Source organism: Pecten maximus, chromosome 6 (assembly GCF_902652985.1).
Source record: "Pecten maximus chromosome 6, xPecMax1.1, whole genome shotgun sequence".
Lineage (NCBI taxonomy): Eukaryota > Metazoa > Mollusca > Bivalvia > Pectinida > Pectinidae > Pecten > Pecten maximus.
In genome coordinates, this window is record NC_047020.1 from 29,767,047 (window position 1) to 29,786,080 (window position 19,034).

General features: G+C 37.1%; 1 protein-coding gene across 1 annotated transcript in view; it reads right to left on the reverse strand.

Moving 5' to 3' along the window:
• The window catches only part of LOC117329498 (E3 ubiquitin-protein ligase MYCBP2-like), a 68,430-nt gene that overhangs the window by 35,735 nt on the left and 13,661 nt on the right, over nucleotides 1-19,034 (reverse strand). The window contains exons 22-54 of the mRNA XM_033887459.1: nucleotides 18,615-18,729; nucleotides 18,341-18,434; nucleotides 17,729-17,860; nucleotides 17,445-17,523; nucleotides 17,176-17,250; nucleotides 16,803-16,978; nucleotides 16,233-16,358; nucleotides 15,930-16,057; nucleotides 15,463-15,557; nucleotides 14,936-15,070; nucleotides 14,641-14,724; nucleotides 14,000-14,099; nucleotides 13,293-13,485; nucleotides 12,658-12,929; nucleotides 12,073-12,303; nucleotides 11,645-11,836; nucleotides 11,207-11,410; nucleotides 10,761-10,892; nucleotides 10,374-10,552; nucleotides 9,461-9,600; nucleotides 9,124-9,224; nucleotides 8,731-8,919; nucleotides 8,073-8,307; nucleotides 7,552-7,670; nucleotides 4,697-4,784; nucleotides 4,409-4,464; nucleotides 4,014-4,186; nucleotides 3,579-3,723; nucleotides 2,285-2,473; nucleotides 1,818-1,989; nucleotides 1,453-1,541; nucleotides 1,075-1,191; nucleotides 101-329 (exon numbers count right to left, since the gene is read on the reverse strand). Coding sequence (XP_033743350.1) covers nucleotides 101-329; nucleotides 1,075-1,191; nucleotides 1,453-1,541; nucleotides 1,818-1,989; nucleotides 2,285-2,473; nucleotides 3,579-3,723; nucleotides 4,014-4,186; nucleotides 4,409-4,464; nucleotides 4,697-4,784; nucleotides 7,552-7,670; nucleotides 8,073-8,307; nucleotides 8,731-8,919; nucleotides 9,124-9,224; nucleotides 9,461-9,600; nucleotides 10,374-10,552; nucleotides 10,761-10,892; nucleotides 11,207-11,410; nucleotides 11,645-11,836; nucleotides 12,073-12,303; nucleotides 12,658-12,929; nucleotides 13,293-13,485; nucleotides 14,000-14,099; nucleotides 14,641-14,724; nucleotides 14,936-15,070; nucleotides 15,463-15,557; nucleotides 15,930-16,057; nucleotides 16,233-16,358; nucleotides 16,803-16,978; nucleotides 17,176-17,250; nucleotides 17,445-17,523; nucleotides 17,729-17,860; nucleotides 18,341-18,434; nucleotides 18,615-18,729 — 4,784 coding nt within the window. The remainder of the gene's footprint in view (nucleotides 1-100; nucleotides 330-1,074; nucleotides 1,192-1,452; nucleotides 1,542-1,817; nucleotides 1,990-2,284; nucleotides 2,474-3,578; nucleotides 3,724-4,013; nucleotides 4,187-4,408; nucleotides 4,465-4,696; nucleotides 4,785-7,551; nucleotides 7,671-8,072; nucleotides 8,308-8,730; nucleotides 8,920-9,123; nucleotides 9,225-9,460; nucleotides 9,601-10,373; nucleotides 10,553-10,760; nucleotides 10,893-11,206; nucleotides 11,411-11,644; nucleotides 11,837-12,072; nucleotides 12,304-12,657; nucleotides 12,930-13,292; nucleotides 13,486-13,999; nucleotides 14,100-14,640; nucleotides 14,725-14,935; nucleotides 15,071-15,462; nucleotides 15,558-15,929; nucleotides 16,058-16,232; nucleotides 16,359-16,802; nucleotides 16,979-17,175; nucleotides 17,251-17,444; nucleotides 17,524-17,728; nucleotides 17,861-18,340; nucleotides 18,435-18,614; nucleotides 18,730-19,034) is intronic.

Here is a 19,034-nt window from a genome sequence, read left to right on the forward strand (position 1 = left end):
CTTGTTTGATTCCAATGAATAGACTTATTCCTAAATTTGAAGAATTTAAAAAGTTAATTCCCTAATGTAACCTGACCCAAATTTAAACACTTGAACTTACCCCTCTTAGGCTTGTTAGTCTCTGCTCTGACGAGTTCTGGCAGCTTCTTGAGGATGGTCTCTTTAATGATCTCATCCATGAGAGACTTTGGCTCCTCTAATGGTACCAGTAGGGTCTTACCCAGGTGTTGGTTATACTGTAGACACCAGCCCTCGATATGGCCACTTATACACCAGTCATTTAGTGACTCCTGGCTCAGTCTCAGCCATACACCATCATCATTGTGAACCTGTATCAGTTGGGTTAATATAAATCAAGATTAAATTAATTGACAGTAAGTGGATAACATGGGTTAGATCAATGCACAGAGCAAAAGGAATAACATGACAGTACTTCTAATAAATAGTTTTGTGGCCCAGCAAGGAAAAAGTGTATACAACTTAATACCCGAGTAAATCCATACAATTCTTCTGTATTCAGTCTTGTGGACCCACAGGGATAACATACGGGTTGTAAATCTTGACAATTCCACTACATAACTGTAACTGTAACCCAATCTCGAGATTTTGATAATTCTATTAGCTAAACTATATGCATGGGAGTTATTTTCGCATTAGATGTACATTTTTGTTTTCTTGCACACACATTCCAGAAATACTACCTAAATCTCATAACAATACATGCCGGGAAGATGTTTGCGACTAAATTAACTTTGCATATTCAGCATAAATTTCTCCTCCATGTGAATTTCCAAGATTACAATATCATAAGTTAGGTGGGTCTGTATATTGTCTATAAGGATACTAGTGGTTATTATACATAATGGACCAGGAGTAGTGTTTTGTACAGGGTTTTATACTTTTATTGACCATAACATATCTTTTAACTGGTTTATTGTTTGCCTATGCAATCTTTCTACATACACAACAGATACAACTTAAACTGACACTTTGATAAAACAGAATGGCACTGCTACACATTTGTAACTTAAACCTTGTGTATATATTATAGTGCTATATAGATGTCATGTTTACCTCATCAACAAAAGAGATGACACCCTCAGGCTGTATGATTCCCAGCTGTTCACTCTGGAGGGAGGGGTTCACTCGTATCCTCAGACCTGCACTGTTCTTAGCTACAAATCTACGCATCTGAAACATCAAATCAGGATATTATGAAATTCTAGAGGAATATTTGCAATATCATCAACAAGATTTTTTTTTTTTTTTGTAAAAGTTTTATAATTACAAGCAAATGACAGCTTTATTGAACTTTGTTGAAACAATCACCGCAAGGCAGGACATGCTGTGATCCCAAGACTCCTTTCAAATGCAAATTATGCCACGTAGGGATATAATTTATATTGATCCAGTTGATAGTAACAGTAATAAGTATCTGCAGTGTAACATTACCCGATTCTGTTGGTGCGGCTTTTTCTCGTTCTTGGTTGGTGGAGTCAGCCCCTGGGGAGCCTCCTTCACTTCCACCTTGACCACCTCTCCTGTAATAAAACATTTAAAATCAAGGTACAGCAGCACTGATGATTCCTGCCAGAGATAATCAACTCAACAGTTTTCCTTCCATGATTCTTCATTAATTCTCTATGTAGATTCAGAACCTATAAACTCACATCAAATTTCTGTGGAAGGTGACATTTCATGATGGTGGCTATGAAAATTATCTAGAAGAGATAAAATGTCCATGAATCATTATCAAATTAATTAATCTATTATAAGAAGCTAGGGGTCATGTGGCACAAGTTGAAACCTGACAGTACCTGCTTCAAAGCCATCGATAGTGACATGTATATTGTAGAAGCCGACGCTGCCCGGTGTCCAGTTGGCACTGAAGGTTCCGTCATTGTTTGCTCTGACCAGCATGTTCTCACTAGGACGAAGAACAGCTGGAGCAGCAAACCTAAGCTCCTCAAATGAGTAGTTCTCATAGGCCTACAGGGAAAACAAAGAGTTTAGATACCCAGACACCTATACACAAATACAATAAAGTGATATACTACATTCTAATAGTTATATCCAATTAGAATGCTTCAGTGAATTTGACTATGTTTACAAAATAAAAAATATACAGTGAAAAACGTACATCTGACATTAATACAATCCTATGGGAAAACACAGAATGCTTACCGATTCTTATATAGCTGCATTCAATTTGATAAATAGTTTGCATTGAATATAACAATCCATATTGATAAACTTTAAGTAGACTATGTTTTTTGCACCATACCTTCATCATACAGATGGCATGGAAGACATCCTTCCTGTCCTTGACTGTAGGTTCATAAGGTGTATCTAGACAGGGAGGAGGGTGGCCTCCAAATGTCATATTACCCTCGTCAGGACGACTCAGTCTGCGGACACGTTTCTCATCCTCTCCCAATACACCCATATCGACAGGTACAGCCTTTACTTCAACCTATAAAAGGTGTTCAATATTAAACTGTTACAAAGTAAACCTACTGTTATAGTCCAAATTACTTCTGAGTAATTCAATTTCATAATTTAAAAGTGAACTTTCAATATTTCTTTTAGTCAGCACTTATCCTGGATTCTAGAACTAAAACCTATTAAGTACAATGCCTTTCGTCTGACATTACCGTGGACTCTAGGACTAAAACCAATAGAATAATGAACTTTGGCTTATCTTTATCCTGGACTCTTAGACTCAACCTTGATATGGTATTTTTTGTTTGGTCTGCCTTTACCTTCAGGTTTTAAACTATTCGTAAGCTTTCATTGGCCTATGGTGTTATCCAGAGCCCCGTTCGATTTGCACTCTTCTAAGAAGAGAAGCCTTCTAAGAAGATCGTATTCCGTTATATGTAAATCGAGTAAACCGGGAGAATAAAACAAAAAATAAGCAAGTTTTTAAGTTTTCTCAAACACGATGACACAAACATGTGCATGTATGTGTTATAAATCCTTCTCTAGTGAAACTCATCACTCGCACACTTAAAACATGGTCGCCGCCATCTTGGAAGATAAATCTTCCAGCTTCGAGACGGAAGAGGTAGAAGATCTTCCAGAAGCAGAAGAGCTTCAAATCGAGTGACCGGAAGATATATTCTAGAATGAGAAGAGTGCAAATCGAACGGGGCTCTGGACTATAGACCTGAATCCTAAAGTACTAATTAATTTTGTCTGGCCTTACCTTCAGTTCTGGGACTAAAATCCATTAAATACTAGTATTAACTATTTGGTCTGGCCTTACCTTGAGATCTGGGACTGCAACCCATTAAATACTAGTATTAATTACTTGGTTGGGACATTCACAGAGTTCTGTGACTGAAACCCATGAAATAATTATTTGGTCTGACCTTTCACCAAGTTCTGGGTCTGAAAAACTTGATGTATTAATTATTCAGTCTGACCTTACCCTGAGTTCTGGGACTGAAACCCATGAAATATTAATTATATGGTCTGGCCTTTCACCCGAGTTTTGAGCCTGAAAGTATTAATCATCTGTCTGACCTTTCACCGAGTTTTGAGCATGTAAGTATTAATCATCTGCCTGGCCTTACCCTGAGTTCTGGGACATTGACCAGGTGGTTGTACTGATCCTTTGTCAGCACAGTGATGACTGCTGGCCAGCTACATTTGAGCTCCTCTTTGTTATAAACAATCTCACACTGTGAAGGGTCGAGGTAAGAGTCGGGCTGGAGCCACCTTCAAATATATTTAGCGTCTCCCCATCATAAATAAATAGCTAGCTTTTTCAGTAAAAAAAAAACCACGTTGATTTCCAAATTAAAGCTTTTTTTTTTATCTTCATTGTCAGATATGGAAAATCTTGGATAATTTTGAACACAAAATTACGTATATCAAATTGTTTATTTGAGATTCATTGAACATATTAAATCATTATCAAAATTAATTAAAAGTAAATATTGGTAAGTTGTTATCAATTATTCAAATCAGATTCAATTAAGTTCTGAGATCTGTGTCCAAATATGTACCTGGCTAATCGTCCACCACTGGTACCAGGGCTGCATGACACAAAGTCTTTGAGGAAGGAACGCTCATTGGACTGCCAGCAGAATGGAAGGTTACCCTCCAGGGCCTGCATGATGGTGGGAGGGTGGGACAGAGCAAAACCCTTCTCTAACAGTGATGAATGAGCATTGAATACCTGGTGTTATAAAACAACATTCTGAGTACACGTCAGTTAATTTCTTATGTATTCATGTGTCACATATCAGCTTTCCTTTCTACCTTTGAGTCAGTACCTGTTTCCAGTCTTCATCAAATCTGATTTAATTTTCAATACTATTAGTAGCAAAATGCTATTATTAAATTTTCAGTAGCAAATGCTTTTTTTATAATAATTACATATCATGCTGTATGTACTTACCAACTGTGTACTTTCATCTATAAAATCCATGTCTTCGTCAAGTTCCTCCATGGTCACTGTAAAACAATGCATACAGTAAGTTAATGACATATTAACATGATTGTTTTAGGTAAGGTATAAGTGAACTTTCAATAGTTAACTTTGAGAACACATACTTCTACTATAACAGCAAATAGCAATCCACGACATCTTTGCTGATAAAAAAACAAACTGTTAAAGTATTTTATTTGTAGAAATTCTGTGTAATACTACTGATAAATTCTTAAGAATGTTTGCTTGCAGACTTACCTGGGGGTAGGCCAATATCCTTTTTGATGAGAGAGCCAGAACACATGCCACCCAGGTAGGCCAACTCCTGTTCTAACTGTAGAAGGTTCTACAAAACAAAATCATAGAGATTGTATCAGACTGTCTTCATATCAGGACAGTGTTAAAACCATGCACAGAAACTGTATCAGACTGTATTCATATCGGGACAGTGTTAAAACCACAGAGACTGTATCAGGCTGTCTTCATATCAGGTCGATATTAAAACTACAGAGACTGTATCAGACTGTATTCATATCGGGACAGTGTTAAAACTACAGAGACTGTATCAGACTGTCTTCATATCAGGACGGTGTTAAAACTACAGGGACTGTATCAGACTGTCTTCATATCAGGACAGTGTTAAAACTAGAGAGACTGTATCAGACTGTCTTCATATCAGGAAAGTGTTAAAACTACAGAGACTGTATCAGACTGTCTTCATATCAGGAAAGTGTTAAAACTACAGAGACTGTATCAGGCTGTCTTCATATCAGGTCGATATTAAAACTACAGAGACTGTATCAGACTGTCTTCATATCAGGACAGTGTTAAAACCACAGAGATTGTATCAGACTGTCTTCATATCAGGACAGTGTTAAAACCACAGAGATTGTATCAGACTGTCTTCATATCAAGTCAGTGTTAAAACTACATAGACTGTGTTAGACTGTCTTCATATCAGGACAGTGTTAAAACTACAGAGACTGTATCAGACTGTCTTCATATCAGGACAGTGTTAAAACTACAGGGACTGTATCAGACTGTCTTCATATCAGGACAGTGTTAAAACTACAGAGACTGTATCAGACTGTCTTCATATCAGGACAGTGTTAAAACCACAGAGATTGTATCAGACTGTCTTCATATCAAGTCAGTGTTAAAACTACATAGACTGTGTTAGACTGTCTTCATATCAGGACAGTGTTAAAACCACAGAGATTGTATCAGACTGTCTTCATATCAAGTCAGTGTTAAAACTACATAGACTGTGTTAGACTGTCTTCATATCAGGACAGTGTTAAAACTACAGAGACTGTATCAGACTGTCTTCATATCAGGACAGTGTTAAAACTACAGAGACTGTATCAGACTGTCTTCATATCAGGACAGTGTTAAAACTATAGAGACTGTATCAGACTGTCTTCATATCAGGACAGTGTTAAAACTATAGAGACTGTATCAGACTGTCTTCATATCAGGACAGTGTTAAAACTACAGAGAATGTATCAGACTGTCTTCATATCAGGACAGTGTTAATACTACAGAGACTGTATCAGACTGTCCTCATATCAGGACAGTGTTAAAACTATAGAGACTGTATCAGACTGTCTTCATATCAGGACAGTGTTAAAACTATAGAGACTGTATCAGACTGTCTTCATATCAGGACAGTGTTAAAACCACAGAGACTGTATCAGACTGTCTTCATATCAGGACAGTGTTAAAACTATAGAGACTGAATCAGGCTGTCTTCATATCAGGACAGTGTTAAAACCACAGAGACTGTATCAGACTGTCTTCATATCAGGACAGTGTTAAAACTACAGAGACTGTATCAGACTGTCTTCATATCAGGACAGTGTTAAAACTACAGAGACTGTATCAGACTGTCTTCATATCAGGACAGTGTTAAAACTACAGAGAACGTATCAGACTGTCTTCATATCAGGACAGTGTTAAAACTACAGAGACTGTATCAGACTGTCTTCATATCAGGACAGTGTTAAAACTACAGAGAACGTATCAGACTGTCTTCATATCAGGTCGATATTAAAACTACAGAGACTGTATCAGACTGTCCTCATATCAGGACAGTGTTAAAACTACAGGGACTGTATCAGACTGTCTTCATATCAGGAGAGTGTTAAAACCACAGAGACTGTATCAGATTGTCTTCATATCAGGTCAATATTAAAACTACATAGACTGTATCAGACTGTCTTCATATCAAGTCAGTGTTAAAACCACAGAGACTGTATCAGATTGTCTTCATATCAGGACAGTGTTAAAACTATAGAGACTGAATCAGACTGTCTTCATATCAGGACAGTGTTAAAACCACAGAGACTGTATCAGACTGTCTTCATATCAGGACAGTGTTAAAACTACAGAGACTGTATCAAACTGTCTTCATATCAGGACAGTGTTAAAACCACAGAGACTGTATCAGACTGTCTTCATATCAAGTCAGTGTTAAAACTACAGAGACTGTATCAAACTGTCTTCATATCAGGACAGTGTTAAAACTACATAGACTGTATCAGACTGTCTTCATATCAGGACAGTGTTAAAACTACAGAGACTGTATCAGGCTGTCTTTATGTCAGGGCAGTTTAGTTTATTTTGTTTAACATTACCATTTACAGCCATGGTCATTTAAGGATGTGTCGCGTTTTGGAGGTGGAGGAAAACCAGAGTACCCAGAGAAAAAACACCGGCCTATGGTCAGTACCAGGCAACTGCCCCATGTGGGTTTTGAACTCCCAACCCAGAGGTGGAGTGCTAGTGATAAAGTGTCGTGACATCTTAATCACTCGGCCCCTATGTTAACACAACAAAGACTGTATCAGGCTGTCTTTATGTCAGGATAATGTTAAACCCTTGTAATACTGGTATGTAGCCAATTGTGTATAAAGCAGTTCTTAAGGGGGAAAATTGAACTTGCAGTACAGCAACAAAACCAAGAAAGTTCTCATTTTCTAAATGCATTAGGGAATTTATCTTTCATGAGAATTGTTCTTAGAGACCATAGGACCACAGTTGGTTTTGTTTACCTCAACAAAATGATACCGATCAATATATTGTATTTTATGAAGAAAATAAGAGAATATTACCTCTAAAGGTTTGGAATTCCACTCGTATCCAACAATGCAGCATTTGAAGCCGTAGAAACAAGACTTCTCATCTTTGATGTAATCTGATGCAGTCTCTAGTGAAAATACTACTTCACTACCTGCAAACAAATTTTGAATAGACTTTTTTACCTCAGTAATACTGTTTCAACAACAGCTTCATAAATTAAGTTCTTGCTTCATCATTTCGGAAACAAATAGGAATAGTTACATTTACATAATATCATTAATCATACTTATTGCATAAACATAATTTTGTGAATTCATATTCGAAAACCACATACCAATGACATTTATTCAAGTTTTATTTGGCCTGTATGTCTACTGTTCTACAAGAAAAAATGATTACATAATATCACTTTGAGTAAATGCACATGCCATTGAACAAATGATTGTAAGCACCAGAACTACACAAACAAGATTTACTGTGCAATTAGTTAACAGGAAAAAAAATCTAATGGTACAGTACTAGAATTAATTTATCATCATATTAATTAACTTACCAGGAAGAATGATTGCATTCTTAGGCCAGTTGTCTGCCCCTGAGAATTTTTTTCGGAGGGGACTATAGTTCTGCTTGTTGGGCAGATCCTCAATTTCCTTGGTAACACTGGAAGTGATGCTAGTGGTGTTGATGATGCTAGGAATCAACAGCTGAAGTGTGTCCTCAGCCTGGGCTGTACCACAGAGGGGGTCAAACTCCAGCACCATCCACTTGACAGACTCAGGGAACATGACCTTAAATTACATGATATTATTGATAAATAATCAGTGATTTGCTAAGTTTGTACACAACAACACAGTAACCTGATCCTTTTAATTTTATAAATCTCATCTCCTTTGAAATCATGTTCTTGTAGAAAAAACAAATAACTAAGTCTTATTCAATGACATATTCTTTTATCATTAATTATACATGACTTCGGACATGACAAGCTTGTTGACCAAAGAAGACAAACAACTAAAACCAAAGATTGAATTGAAATTGGCCGTTTATTTATTAAACGACAATTGAAATAAACTTGCAATACAAGTTGATATTCATAAAATCAACCATATGAATCGAACTTTGGTCCAAGGTGATTGTGCTAAATAATCTATTCTAGTAAGTGTTATTCATCTCCATTAAACATAGTGTTCTCGTAGTTCAAACAAACGTACCTTGTAGTTAGCTACGGTAGCTGGTTTATAGGGATGGTCACTCTCCACCACGGCATAGTGATGTGAAGTTGTGCCCCCGTTGTTCTCTGTGCTCCCATCAGGGGAGGGCTGGGGCTGGGTAACTTTACTGTTGATACAAGTGAGGGCAGGCAAAATCTCCTGTATCATACCCAGCACTTGTACTGCCCCCTACAAATACAACACATGTATCGGTAAAGAAGTCAGTTTTTTCATCATGCTTTAATTTAAACGGGTACCTTTTAGTTCAAACCAAACTTGTCTAAAAATGACAGAACCAAGCTAAAAACCCTTACAGACAGGAACTTAATTGTCAGCACAGAAACAATAGACAATCCTACCAGAGTACCTTAAGACAGGTGACCACATACTCACCCGGGGGTCTTGAGAGGCTACAGGTCCAATATACGCCAAAATGAGTGGCAGCAGAGAACAGAATAGATGGGAGTTTCCTAGGATTGATAATGATTCTTCCACTGTAAAATAAAACATGTTGTGATCTTTATTTGTTCATGGTGTTTAACAATAAAACCTGTTAATGTTTGTAGCATTGGGCTGTATAACAATAATGGTCTTCATTGTAATAAAACAACTGAATTTTATTTGTATTGGTTCGTCTTCACTATCTGCTTCATCATTATTTTGACCCAAATTGAAGAAGATGATTCTGAAAAGATACTGTCCAACACTGTAAGTCAATGTATTTACTTACCAGGCAGGCCATTGGCTCGGTGTAAGATATCTGTAGTTACCCTACAGATGGCAGCCACCACATCAATAGCATTTTTACGTGCCTGGAGTTCAACAAGACTCTTGCTGTTCTGTTGATAGGACTCTCCATCCTGAGGTGCACTGAAGAGATACAAATACAGCCTTGTTCACAATATCTGTGAATCACTAATAACCATCGATTCCTAGCACTACTTTCACAGGAATTATTTTTTTAACTCAATAACTTTTTTTATAATAAAACAGGCCTCAGTTTCATCAATGCTCCTTAAATCAAGGAAAACATTTTCCAAAGACAGCATCATTGGAGTATAGGAAACATTCAGTTATAATAAGGAAACTTTCCTGAGATTCTGTACAGCTTTCCTATGGAATAATTCAAAATTAAGTTAAAGATTTTCCTTCAGTTAAGGAACAATGAAACTGAGGCTAGATAAACTTTATAATGCTGTAATTTTCCTTCAGTTAAGGAACAATGAAACTGAAGCCAGATAAACTTTATAATGCTGTAATTTTCCTTCAGTTAAGGAACAATGAAACTGAGGCCAGATAAACTTTATAATGCTGTAACTTTCCTTCAGTTAAGGAACAATGAAACTGAGGCCAGATAAACTTTATAATGCTGTAATTTTCCTTCAGTTAAGGAACAATGAAACTGAGGCCAGATAAACTTTATAATGCTGTAATTTTCCTTCAGTTAAGGAACAATGAAACTGAAGCCAGATAAACTTTATAATGCTGTAATTTTCCTTCAGTTAAGGAACAATGAAACTGAGGCTAGATAAACTTTATAATGCTGTATTTACTGGAAGGTCTGGATTATTAAGTGATCATGTTCTGATAAAGAGATAACAATTAAACAGAGGATGAAGGTTCTATAGAATAAGATGATGTACCTGTAGTACAGGATTTGAGGTATCTGTCCACGCATATGGTTGGTTCCATTGCTGCTAAGTGAACAGGCAGCAAAGTTGAAGGTTGTTCCATCAGGGCATTTGACTTTGTTTATACCATTGTCCCCATTCAGAGTGCGGGCTCCGTGGTTACGTAGTCTGATGGTATACTTCACCCCCTCCTAAAGAAAACCAATTGTTTCTAGTGGTTAGAAAATGTAATAAGGACGCGATATTTGAAAATCTCACAAAAATCTGGAAATAGATCAGCTTTTAAATGCAGTAAAACTTCGCCATTTTAATATTTAAATAACTGTAAATAAATGAATATGAACTGCTACAAATTGAATGTGTAGGACACTTGCAAGTAGAGATCATATCATGGCTTACCTTTATCGAGACAGGACGGTCAAACTTGATTTCGGCGATGTCATTGACACAGTCCTCAGGACTGTAGGTACCTTTGACAAATTCTATGCTGCGCCACCGCTGAGCATGGTTGGTATCTGTTGGACCATCACTCTGCAAACATACAAGTCAAAATCATAATTCACCATATTTTCCCAAAATAAAGTAGTTCATAAATAGTGACATTCTGTTATGCTGAAGTTGGCTGGGATTGTCTTCCTTTTCTGAGACAAATGTCCACAGATAATTGGCCCAGCTGGATGATTATAAAATGAAAAATATTTAATTTGCACCGAGTTGGTACAACAATCAAGGGTGGTTTAGATAATTATAAATTGAAGACAATTCTTGTCAACCTGTTAACATTAAAATAAATCAATGATAATGCTTAGAGTGTTTAGCTGGTGATCATGTTCATGTCTACTCACATCATCAAGTAGCTCCATTTCATACTCATAGCGCCCCTCTCCTCCATAGACACACACACCAGCGATCACAATGCCTGGCTTGTCCACACTGAAGGAAATTGCATCTGGACTGCCATTCCCTGTGTTCCAATACGCACTCTGACTCGTGCGAGTAAACCTGTTGGGGGTCACCAACAGTGGCCGTGTTGTTGTGCCAAGATCCATCTAGGATAAAGAAGTTTTAACATCTTTAATTCCTTACAATCAGCTGACATTTTGTAAAATTGAAACCTCAAAATTAATTCAAACTGCATTATTTGAAACATTTGATGTTATATTCAAAATTACTCCAAAAACCTCTGGCATTTCTATGGGAAAAAGTCATACCAGTTAACCAGATTGTTTACATGTGATGTGTACTGATCTCCTTAAAGGGTTTTACCACACTGTGTAACATACCTCGAGCCCAGTGGCTGTGGCGGAGAGTTCGCTGACAATAGTGGAGAGTAAGGAACACGTGTTTCCCACCAGCACTGTAGGATACAGGGACATGTCACTACTCAGCGCCTGTCTCACCGGCAACATCACAATCATCAGCAGCTTGTCAAGTATTTCCTTAAATGTCACATGACTCCCACCAATGCCCGACATCTACAATAAACAGGTCCTAATTATATTAGTCAACAGTTGATAGACACTCAGTATTTCAGTTGAAATAAATATGGTGTAAGCACCATGAGAATTCATTTTATTTGTTTAAGACACTTAATGTACAAAGTTTGGAATTCAGCATTTTTTTTTTTTACATCTTATTACTTCCTTTTAACAAATATTGAACAACAAAGTTTATAATCAATGCAGAAATATAAATTTTAAATAAAACTGACCTCAATTCGGTAGGTCATATGGCCAACGAGGATAGGGAATTTGTGAACCTCGCCCAAGCGGGCCATACTGTTGGTATTGTCATCCATAATGACAGATTGTCGCCTCAGAATCTCCTCCGTGTGTGGTTCACAGTTGATAGGCATAATATTGGTGAGGCGGATAGTTGGGTGACACATGGCCTCCATCACAGCTGCCAGTAGGCGTCCATACCCATTGACATTCATCATGTCCTGTACCACAAAATTATTATTAAGTAAATGGAAAGTCAGCTATGTGATTTATGAAGTATTTTTCATAAAAACACATTTATACATTAATTTAGTAGCATATCCAGCAACTATTGATGATCCCAGTTCGTTCAACAATGTATTTACCTGATGTCTAATTCAGAAACAAGGAAATAACTGAAGATGGTCTGATTATTTACACAAAAATATCTACAATTTTAAATATCATCAGATGCAAATCATATTTCAGGTCAATATTTGCCCAAATCTCGGATAAAAACTCAAACTGAGTAAAATTTTATCTCAAATGTGTACAGTCAACTGGGACTTTGGCTCTCCCTAACTTGTGGTACTGACCGGTTCTAGCTGGTTAAGTAGGTCACACAAACATAGCCACTTGAGGTTTCCAGTCGGGTAGAAGGCATGGAAACAGGCTCGGAATGTCCTGTGACATTCCAGTAGTATCTCCTCCTCCAGCTCCTCGAACACCTTGCCTGGAGGCTCTGATAGGTACATGTGTACCTTTGTAGGGCGAACCTCCTCGGCCAGGATACGGCGTAGTAAGTCCTGTGTGTCACCTACACAGTGGGCTAGCTTGGTGGATTCAGACATACCTTTCTGTAGTTTGTCTGGAGAGTAGAGAAGAGTACAGAATGCAGGACAGGAAGGAACTTGGAGAATATGGTCTTTATTTTATATGACTTTCATATATTTTGTACCTTCTCAAACTTTACCTGAACAGAAACATCTTAAACATATTTTTGGTTTATTGAAAAAGCAGTTTCCTGATGAGAGCAGTTAGTGACGAATGGTCTGTTTCCAGATAATGAATTAAAATAGCTTAACTTTGTAGGCCTTTCAGAGGAATCTCTGAAACTATTTGTTTCAAACAACATTTTTTTTAAAAAGCAGATTAGATTGTCTGCTACAACTACCAACAGTACAATCTAGCCCAATTTCCCACTGGGTGATTCAGTCTGCTGGAGACTTACTGCCATCAGGGTAGATCTGTGTGACGTAGATCCGGAGGAGACACAGACTAGCCTTACAGATGTATACCACCCGCCGTAAATCCGACAGGGCTGCCATGTAGTTGTCTCCCCTTAGTCCGTCCATTTCTGCCAGTGAGGAGTGGAAGGTATTCCAGCTCCACTGTAGTAGCTTCAGTAGTGCCTCGAAGTTCTCCTGATCACACAAAAATATAATCTTACGAAAGTCTGCATATGATTTAATACTTCTCCCAGATAATTACAAATAACAATTTAACATCTCATAGTCTATCAATTAGAAATAATTGATACTTGATCTTATGCTCCTCCATGAGCAGCTAATTCAACATGTCTTCTCATAGTCTTTATGGACAAGTAATATTGCATGTTCGAACATTGGAAAATATAACAAATCAATGCCACCTCTCCTATGCAACAATATATATCATGAAGAGGGGTTCGAACGTGACCTTCGACCCTTTAATCTTAACTGATGACCACCTGAATATGATCAGATGTACTTCAGCTTGATGTTATATATTATATCATAAATATGTGTTGAGGCGTTCACAAGATATGTCATTGATACTTAACAGGATGGGATGCGATGGGAGAACATGGGTAACATTATTTGCCGCTCTCATAAAAAAGTGAGGGCATAAAAATTACGCAACTGAAGAATTGATCCTTTAGAGGCTGAGTCGACTTACTGGTGAGACAGAACAGGCAAAGTCTTGACTGAGGACATGGGCAGGCTCGGTGTGATCAACCTTCCTCACAGCTCCTGGACTGTCTCTCGAGGGCAGTCTGCTGAGATGTTATGAGAAAAGATTCTGTTAAGTTTAGTCTATTTCTGATAGAAAAAAACATTGATAACTATAAAATGATCTTAAATGCAAAAAAATTAAGATACTTATCACATGACTCAAAATCTTCCATTTTGACTGGTTTTATAGTCAAAATGTGGAAGGCTTAATTAGATGGAGACAGCAATTTTGTTGCTCTATTCATCCATATTATTATGTCACAATCAATTTCTGACTGGCACAGCTGATGAGAAATGCTCTGGGATAATCTAGTGACATATGAAAATTATTATATGGGCGAATTCACTGGATAATAGACTGATTATGTGACAGGCAAAAACAATAATTCATACCGAGATGTTAATGATGACATGGAAAATAAATTATTGAACAATATAATGTCAGATATTTACTTCACTGACACAGACAATACCTTAGTTTTTACAGGTTTGATTTACTGCACTGCAAACGCATAAAAACTAATTTTCATTTTGCTAAATTGTGCTCTTCTGTAGAGAATAAATTTTTCAGTTGGTAATATTGACCTGTACAGTAATTGTGGGATTTGTCCAGCATTGACATCCGTTCCATTATTGGACTTGCGAGAACTTCTGAACTTGAATACCACTCTAAAACAGAAAAAGAAATTTAATTTTCACACAAAGTCTACAGAATATAAGAAATTTAATTCTGAACAGATACATCATTCAACGGCAAGAAATCAATTAATCCTAGACCTTAAAGCAACTTGTTCCACAAACACTATCACGCTTTAGTCTTTGCCAGGTCTCACATTTGACCTCCATATCGTGATTATCCTAACGAAGGGAGACTACTCACTGGTCCTCTGTGGTGACGACAGACTGCCCTGTAGAACCACAATCACTACTAGGCCCAGAGATCCTTGCCCAGGCCACATACCAACTGTTTGCCTGGAGGGTCACTGGTTCCTCAAACACCATGGCAAACTTCTCCCTGTAACAGATTGTCTGCTTTAGACATGTCACCATAACCATACCATCGTACAGGAGAATTATATGTTTATGACCTCTATGATACATTTGCTGAGACATTTTGATATCCTCATCTATAGTGTACCCATAATTCAATATCAATCAAATCTTATTCCTTCAAACTTTTTTTTCCTACTTTTCTCTTGGGTTAACATATACCAAACGGCTAAACAATGATATAATCTATATACATATCAGACGTGGAACTCTGTTCCAGAGGTAGAACACAAACCATCTATCATCAACACTGAGATATCTATATCCCCGTCCAGCTGAATGTATGTGGCACTCACTTCCACAATCGTGATTATGAACTATAAATATTTCTAAGACATATTACATAACATAGCATACCTGGCTCCGCACTCAAATGCCATCTCTTCTGTCTCAGCCAATAGCTCTCCATCCTGGGCCTCATTCTCTCCTCCCTCAGGACCCAACTCAAACAGCTAAAACATTAAAATCAGTTTTAATTAAAATTGAAAATCAATGTTATAATAGAATCCAACCTATTATCTCTATAAATTCTTATAACCAAACAAATAATAGAATATATCATTCTTTAGATCTGTTTGTAGATTAATAATTCATAATGATGAAAAAAAAACAACCAAAAAACCCCATTTACATTGGATACGTTGAAGGTACTAATAATGGCATGTCACTAACACATCGTATATGACAGACATGTAACCTGACCACTTTGAAACATGTTGTCCTCAACATGTAATTATAAACAAATGACTGTATGACCAACTACATGTAATCTCATGACTATACAATAATTCATTATAGTCAGAGAAAACTGAATGACCAATCACCTTGATACGGCCGTAGTACTCGCCACGACCACCAAACAGTCCATAGCCACCCAGGATGATGTCGGTGTCCACCATGAATCGGACAGCCTCCACAGAGTGACCAGAATACCCCCACCCTCCTCCATGGCCTGAAATATAACACCACACAAATAAATTAATTTCAGCAGTAAATGATTTTTTTAACTTTCCGTTCTTTTTTTCCTTTTCTTGTTTTCTTAATAAATTTTCATTCTATGCCTAGTACTGTTTTCATGTAACTTTTTAATTCAAATTGATTCAACTGAATATGACAGATGTACTGACTTTCAAACCTGTTGACCACTGAAAAGTCCTCCTTGCTGTAGACTTTGGAGGCAGTCATCTTCTCTTTGGTTTCCTCCATCACTGTCAGATTGGAAAGCTGAGCCGAGGTCAGTGTGTCCAAACAGCCTGAAACAAAAAGGAACAGATTCCTTGTTTTACCTATTTTGAAATTGTAGTTATTGTATCACTTATTAATTCAATTACATCAATCTACTCTTTCATCATGTTAATTTCAAAATAGGTTTGAGTAACAATTTCCATTCATGATAATAAGATAAACAGCCAAATGGCCAAATCTAAAAATAAGTGAGGTTAAACAAAAAAAATTAATAATTGTGATAAAAGAAAAAATCTCTATTCAAGAAAATATTCCTGACTATAAAATTGCAAAACACTATACAATAAGCTGCATTTTCTCCGACCTGTACCGATCATGCATAGAATATTAGGAGTCCTCCTCTTGTATACATATTTTTTATGGAAGAGACCTTCATACAGTAAATATGCTTAATACAGATAACATATATATGGTGTATCAACAATACAGAGATAGAGCCTGTTGAGGTTTACCTAGCAAATGGAGGGCACAGTGGGACCGTGTTGCCTGGCAACCTATCCGAACAGGCACAGAAATCTCAGGCTTGAATAAATCATGGATGTTGGCCATCTTGACTCGAGACTTGAGTGGTCGTGCTTCCGAGGCCATCACATTGTAGCAGGCCACCTCGTGTTTTGTATGTGAATAGCTGCAATTACAATTGTACAGTGCAACTGGTTTGTTTATATCTGGATTGCACATATCAAATCTACTATTCCTCATTGGACATGTGTAAATCATGATCAAACAAGAGAACATGGCAATGGACTGTTTCCTGAGATATTTAATGCCTGACTGAGAATTCATTATTATAAACTAGGGTAAGTAAAGATATTCTGTACTTACCTCCACAGCACATCATACACAGGATCTAGACACACAGAGTCCTGGGACAAATCCACTTGGTCCTGACCTCCCAGGCTGCAATGAAAAACAAGAATAATCATCAATGACTTTCAGGTATTGATGGGTTTCTTTTCGTAAACAGTATGTTATAGTGCAATTGAAGTTTCTTCTACAAAATCTTTAACTCTTGAACGTTTTTTGTTGTGTTATATCAATCAATTGAAATTAATAGACAAATACAACCGTCCAGCGTAGGGGAGATAACTCACCTACGACAACTGCCATCTGCCTTGCTGATCATCAGACACTTCATTATTCCAGCATTTTCTTCTCCCATTGGAATCAAACCTGTCCAAAAAATGGCACTTTATATTTCTATTTACAAACAACACAAGGGACATAAATTTTCTTTGAAATGCTTTGCATTTGGAACTGATTAAAATTTGTCTTTAGTATGAACTACATAAAAGATGATCACTGTACAAGATGCATTGGCAAAGAAATTTTGGAAGACTCAATATGGGCACTGCTGACTGACTAGTCGAGGACTTACCGATACAAGATGTATTGGCGAAGACTTTTGAGGAGGCTAGGATATGTGCATTGATGAGCGACTCGTCAATCCTCATATAAGTCTGATCTCCACTGGCATGTATCCATGTTGCACGTCGACCATACCTGGCACCTGAGAAAAGGAGAATATGCACTGAATATGGCAAAAAATATTAACACAAAGTACAGCATTGTCTCCCCTAGAATGATTTCCTTCTGAGGGCAATGCCAGTAAAATATCTTCCCCACCCAAGGACTCTAGTTTTGTTAAGGGGTACCACCAAAGAATTTATTAAGTAAATTACATTGAAGTAATACGAAGGTAATCCATCCATGGATACAAGCGATTTCTTTTGGAGTCCTGGGGTCAGGTAGATATTTTGATGGAATAGCCCTGATACTTTTCAAGTAATCCAATTTTTTTTTCATTCATTCAGTCAAAATATAAAGTTTAATATTACAACAATATCTATTTGTTGTTATTTGAAACCTTAACATCTATAACTAAGATACTGTTTAAATGAAGTAGTATGTTGTTGCAAATACGTACCTTGCATAAAAATAAATTTATGCACTATACATGTATTAGGATACTATCCTATGTCTTACTCACCAATGCCAGGAACTGGCCCAGGGAGGGCGTACCACAGACCCTTCTTTGTCTTGGCTCCAGCCTCATCAGGGCCTGCTCTACCAAGGGCACCTTTCTGTACACATAATCATTGAATAATGAAGTTACTAGATTTTTCACTATTTAAAATAATCAGATCACAGAATTACTAACTATACAACAGTGAAATAGTTTCATTTAACTGCATTTATATTATTTCAAATTTGACATGTTTAATCAAATTTTTAATCTTAATTGTATGAATCTAAAAATTTACCTGGAAATTTCCAAAGGTGTAAACTTGACCGTTGGAGAGCAAGACAACAGAGTGGTGGGCTCCTGTGGCCACCTGAATGGCGCTCAGTGGCAGGTGGACCTTTGTTGGTGTTCCTCTGTGTAAATAAGGTGTCATTAGAAAATGTGAAATGTATACACCTGGTACAGTAAATGGATGCTGTGTGGGTGAAATGTATACATCAGGTAAATGAATGCTGTGTGGGTTAAATGTATACACTAGGTAAATCAACGCTGTGTGGTGAAAAATATACATTGGGTAAAGGGCGCTGTGTGGGTGAAATGTATACACTAAGTAAATAACTTTATAGTGAGGTGACGTGCACAAATTCACTAAAAGGACACTTAGTATCACTGAATAAACAAATCACATTCAAACTGTAAAATGTTCTCTTTTCTTGAT